Here is a 5,867-nt window from a genome sequence, read left to right on the forward strand (position 1 = left end):
ACTACGAAGTTTACAAAAAAAAACAAAAAGTTGCCATGAAGTGATATGGTGAGAAAAGTTCCCTCTAGACACATAGAAAATATTCAGAAAAAAATGGAGAAAACATCTTAAGTTGTGATGATAACGTACATGTAATCCCCATGGCAAAACAAATTTCAAAGTGATAAAAACTCTTTTGGCATGGCAAAAACAAATTTGAAAGAACAAAACTGTTATGTTCTAAAACTAATTTGTAATGGCGATGACAAACATTCTTTAGATGGACATGGCAAAGAAGACACAGCGAACCTCGGCAAAAAATGCATTTAGTTGCCATGGAAAAAACACATTTATAAACAATATTGATTTTAGTTTCCATGGCAAGTTCGGCATGTTTTTTAATATCTTAGGTAGCCATGTTTTTGAACATCTTTAGTTGACATAGCAAGTTTGCCATGTTTTTTGAACATCTTAGTTGAAGAAGTATGCGTGTTTGCCATGTTTTTGTACAAACTTAATAAAAAAGAAGTTTGGTCATGTTTATTTGCACATCTTAAGTTTGCCATGGCAAATTTGCAAAATGTTTTTGACATCTTAAAATTCCCATGGCAAGTTGCCATGTTTTAAACACCTACAACGTTGACATGTTTCTAAACATCCGTAGTTGCCATGGTAAGTTTGCATGTTTGTGAACATGTTAATTAAATGAAGTTCGCTCTATTTTTGAACAAACTGAATTATTAGAAGTTAACATCTTTTTGCACATAGTAAAGTTTGCCATGGCAAGTTTGCCATGTTTTTTAACATTTTAAAATGCCATGGCAAATTTGCCATATTTTTGAAACATCTACAAAGTTTGCCATGGCAAAGTTCGCCATGTTTTTGACCATCTATAACTTTGCCATGTCAAGTTTGCATGTTATTGAACATGTTAATTGAAGAAGTTTGCCATGGCATAAAATGGAGATAAATTTGCCATGGCAAAAATGGATTAAATTTTGCCATGGAAATAAATTAAAAGATGCCATGGCTACATAAGTATATTTATTATGATGCTACATAGTAAAATTTACCATCAGGGCCGGCCCTGGGGAGGGGCGGGCGGGGGGGGGGGGGGGGGGGGGGGGGGGCGCCCCGGGCCCCCAAAATCGAGGGGGCCCTCCCCGGTATACATGTATGCGATGGCCTATGGCCTAATAGAACGTCCACAAGCAGCGAGTCAAGGAGGATGAGCCAGCGATCGATTCGATCCATTCAGTACATGCACATCGAAAAAAATGAACTGAGGAGGATGAGATCCATTCGATTCGATCTCTTCAGATTCTTTAGAAAAAGAAGGGACTAATTGATCCCTTTCCATTCCATCACGCACGCATTCACGCAGCGGCCGCCGACACTTGTCTCTGTGCGCATGGGGCTTCTTTTCCATTTTCCCCTAAATCGATTTTTCGTTCCTAATTCAGTCAGGTCGTCCACCAATTTCAGTTCCCGGCGGTCGGCGCAACCTGGCTTTGCTCTCCATCCATCAATAATTCGACCTTGTAAGGTATATCTTATATTCATATGCGGCTCCGACTTCCTAGTCCCCTAGATGAATAGCCAGCACATCGGCATTGTTCGACAATTGTCAATTGATGTATTTTTTATATTTATTTTCGACATTGTATCTTATCATGCCGTCCGGAAGAAAGTATCCATCTGGTAGCGATAAAAGAAAAAGGAAGAAAGTTGTGGACGACGTGTACAATCACAGTGCGGAAATATCTATGACGAAGAAAACCTAGAAGCTGAAAAGATTTTCAAGTTAAATATTTCTTTTGTTTTGGTTGATATGGCGATCACTTATTTGAAAGGTAGTTTAAAGAACTCATGGTGATTATATATAAAGATATATATTCGTATTATTATTGAGCTCGGACACCCTGAAGTCATTGAATTATACCGAACTTGAAGAGTCTTGCACAAAATTTGCAGAAACTTTCTCTCTTAATGGTTCATGAGATGTTGAGGTATATGATCTTACTTTTGAATTGAAGATTATAATATTAACTTTGCCAGATGGTGTAATGTTTGCACTGGAGATTTTCGAGTATGTCCAAGAAGTTGATTGTCATCCTAATATATTCATTGCCTACCGCATCTTATTTACTATGACTGTGACTGGCTTACAAAGTTGAAATTACTGAAGAACTATCTGAGATAGACAATGGTTCAGAGTTAAATGATTTGGCAACATTATGCATCAAGAAGAAATTATTGGATGATATTGACATCGACCCCATCATAGTTGACTTTGCATCGAGGATTATTAGAATAAATTTTTAAGGTAATATGTACAAATTATTTTATATGCATACTGATTTAGATGCATTTGAGTGTTATCAATAAATATTTCAGATATACATATATTCATTTTTATTGTTATGGCATCTGTATTAAGGGCCCCGAGTTTTAGTCTTGCCCCGGGCCCCCAAAATCTCAGGACCGGCCCTGTTTGCCATAATATTAAAATTAAAATTTCCATGCTCCTTACAATAAATTTGCCATGGCAACTTAAAATAAAATTAAACTAAGAATTGCCATGTGAAATAAAAGTATTTTTTCCATGGCAAAAAATGGAGTAAAAAGTTGCCATGGCAAAAAATGGAGTAAAAAGATGCATGGCAAAAAAATGCCATTGCTATACAAGTATATTTACCGTGCTACATAGTTAAATTTTGCCATGTTCTAGAAATGTAAATTTTCCATCATATTTAAAGCAAAATTGTCATGCTCTTTACAATAAATTTGCCATGGCAAGTTAAACTAAATTTTGCCGTGTGAATAAAAGTACTTTTGCCATGGCAAAAAATGAAGTAAATTTGCCAAGCAAGGGCATTTTTTGGCATCGTTTAAAAAAGTTTGATTTGTCCCAGAAACATTGTTGCTTGGAGGAGGCATATGAGCATCAGAACGATGGTTTTCTGTAACTGGAAGGTCGCGGAAGACAGTCACAGGGTACATGGCAGTGACCTAGGCTACGATGGACTGCTGCTTAGGACAACCCCCAAGCCGCGCCTTCTCTGCAGACAACCCATCTTTGGCTTCCTGCGATCATCAGGAGGAGATGGATTCTATCGGACCAAACAAAGCCAGCCACAATACCCAAAATGCATTCCAATCTCAAGTGCAGAGGAAGAAACGGGCATGTACCTGCACTAGTCGATACGCGGCAGCGAGGGCCCTTGGGAGCGGCAACACCCGCTCGATCTGCGCCTGGAGGAGCTCCCTACGGCGCTCGACGCCCTCGCGCGAAGGCCCTCCTCCTGGCTATGGCGAGGTCATCCACGCGCGCCCTGCGCAGCTCTAGCTGCCGCCTCATCTCGTGCAGCGCCCCGCCGAGGCCACGCATGAGCTCCTCCGCCCGCCGAGGCCACACACGAGCTCCTCTGCCATGGGCGCGAGCACCTCCCCACGCCACCGACGCATCCACAGCACGAGCTCCTCCCCACTCCGCCGGGGCATCCAGTGCACGAGCTCCTCCCCATTCCGCCGGGGCATCCACCGCACGAGCTCCTCCCGCCGCGGCCACGCACGAGCTCCTCCGCCTCGGGCATGAGCTCCTCTCCACGCCGTCGGGGCGTCCACTGCGCGAGCTCCTCCCGCCGCGGTCTCCGGCGACGCCTCCGCCGCTTGTGATGTGGAGAAAGGGGGAAAGTGAAAAGTGAGCGGTGGAGGGCGGGGGGAGTGGATAAGTCGATGCGTTCGGTGTCCCGGTCGGTTGCAACGAACGCCCAAAGAAAATGACGTGGCACTGTGCCCTGCATCAAGATCGGTGCGAATCATCTGACGGTTTAGAAGGCGTTTGGGCTGAGATTCGAAAATACCGGTCGTTCGGGAGTTATTGATTCTGTTTATAAATAACTTGGGGTCGCCCGACTCACCTGTTCCGTCTCACATTGCCAAGTCGAGCGCTACCAGAGTTCACCAAAAGCGACCGGCCTCGCCGATCGACATGGACGGGCCTCTGTCCGTATGTGATGATCAGCCGCTCCCACTACGCCGGGGCCGCCGGCTCCGCCGTGCGTCCGGCGTTGAGGAGGACCGCCTCGGCGCACTCCCCGACGACATGCTCCATCTCGTGCTCCGCCGCCTTGACACCCGGTCCGCTCTAGCCACCTCCGCGCTCTCCAGGCGCTGGGCGTCCCTCCCGCGGGAGCTTCCCACGCTCGAGTTCAAGGTCCGCGACATACTCCCGCGGCGCTACAATCAGTACCTCCGCCGTCGTACTGACGCCGCGAACAGCCGCCAGAAACCATGTTCCGTTAGCCGATTCCCTCGGCGGCTTACTGCATGCGGACGAAGCTAATCCCCGCCGGCGCGTGCACAGCGTCAAACTGGAGATCTTCCCCACCCACAATTCTGGTAACTTGAACCGACTCGTTGCCACGGCCGTAGGCGGCTGGGGAGTAGAAGACCTTGAGGTCGTCGTCCTCAACCCCGGCGCACGTCACAGAGCGGGCTACAGCTTCCCGCATCATTGCTTTGCTGATCCCAATTTCCCGGGCGACAGCGTCAAGCTGAAGAAGCTAAGGCTAAGCAACTGCCCTCCGCTCTCCGCCGGCCCGGACGCTAACCCGCCGCCGCCACGTGCGTTCAGTGCTCTCACCGTGCTCATTCTGCAAGACATGCCTAAGTCGACGGGTGGCCACGTCTACGAGGGCGTCATCCGGCGTGCCCGGCACTGGAGGTGCTGCACCTCAGGTCATGCGGCTGCCGCGAGAGGTCATTCACCCTAGACGCGCCCGGCTCCCGGATCAAAGAGCTGCTCATCGAGCTCAGCGGCCGCGCGCTCGGGATGATTGACCTGCGTGCGCTGCCGAGGCTCGAGCGGCTGGCGTGCATGGGCGCTCCGCTGGAGCTCAACTTCGGCAACGTACCGCGCCTCGCGCAGCTCAACCTCACCTATGACGAGGATGCCAACGCCAAGACTCTGGAGTTCGCCTTGTTGGGCGTGCGCAACCTGTACCTTCTCAGCAGCTTCTTGAGCCGCCTCACGGGCTTAGAGGACCTCGTCCTCCGGTTCACCGGGCCTGAGATGTGGGTTTTACTACCTCTCAACGACATGCCGCCGTTAGACAAGCTGAAGAGGCTGCTCGTGGCGGACGTGCCGTCGTCCTGGGACATCACTTGGATCCGTTACCTCCTGGAGGCCGCGCCTTCCCTTGAGACTCTGCACATTCACGTCGCTGACGATGACGATGCTGGTTCCGCGGCAGCGGGTGACCAGTAAGGATATCCCGTGGCCGCCGTCGGAGTTCAAGCACGGGCGACTGCGCGAGGTGGTGGTAAGCGGCTTCGAGGGGACGCCGAGGCAGGTGCACTTCGTGAGGTTCCTCAGGCGCTCGTGCACGGAGCTCCGAGATGTCATGCTGCTCAGGCATGGCCATGTACAAGAGAAGGGGCCCTGGGATTGGGAGATTGTGGCTCCGAAGCAGGAGTGGCTATGGATCGAGGAGGAGAGACACGCAATGATGAGTTTTTTTAGAGGAAAAGGGCTCTTGCCCCGGTTTCATTATTTAAAATGAAACCACAGAAATTCTCATTACAACCCGCGGGAGGGTTTCTAGCGCCCTCCGGCATGAAATCCAACTAACTTCTGAACTCTTACTAAAACCTCTTACAATCTCCAACTACTCAAATGTCTACTGACAGAAAATTAAAAGGCTAATGCCGAACATCAGGAAGGTCTGGATCTGGTATCCATCTCTTTTTTCTTTTCATCCTGCCATGAGTAGCCCGCCCTCGATACCACACCATCCTTCTGCCTTCTTCTTTCGATAGTATTCCATCCACAGTTCATTCTTCCTCACCCTGGCTCTGGCCAAAGCAGCAGAGGCGGCTGCCTG

At 48.6% G+C, this 5,867-nt stretch overlaps 1 protein-coding gene and 1 long non-coding RNA gene across 2 annotated transcripts; one reads left to right on the plus strand and one right to left on the minus strand.

Moving 5' to 3' along the window:
• Window positions 1–2,704: 2,704 nt before the first annotated feature.
• Window positions 2,705–3,738, minus strand: LOC141022110 (uncharacterized). Its single transcript, XR_012182967.1, has 2 exons — window positions 3,172–3,738; window positions 2,705–3,066 (listed from the first exon to the last, which is right to left on the minus strand). It is a non-coding gene; the product is annotated as an uncharacterized lncRNA (long non-coding RNA).
• A 235-nt stretch (window positions 3,739–3,973) lies between these two features.
• LOC109777752 (F-box/LRR-repeat protein At5g02910-like) lies at window positions 3,974–5,251 on the plus strand. The gene is made up of 3 exons (XM_020336315.1): window positions 3,974–4,277; window positions 4,417–4,608; window positions 4,656–5,251. The coding sequence occupies exons 1-3, from the start codon at window positions 3,974–3,976 to the stop codon at window positions 5,249–5,251; spliced, it is 1,092 nt and encodes a 363-aa protein (XP_020191904.1).
• The last annotated feature ends 616 nt before the right edge of the window (window positions 5,252–5,867 follow it).

The sequence above is a fragment of the Aegilops tauschii genome, chromosome 5 (genome assembly GCF_002575655.3).
Source record: "Aegilops tauschii subsp. strangulata cultivar AL8/78 chromosome 5, Aet v6.0, whole genome shotgun sequence".
Taxonomy (NCBI): domain Eukaryota; kingdom Viridiplantae; phylum Streptophyta; class Magnoliopsida; order Poales; family Poaceae; genus Aegilops; species Aegilops tauschii.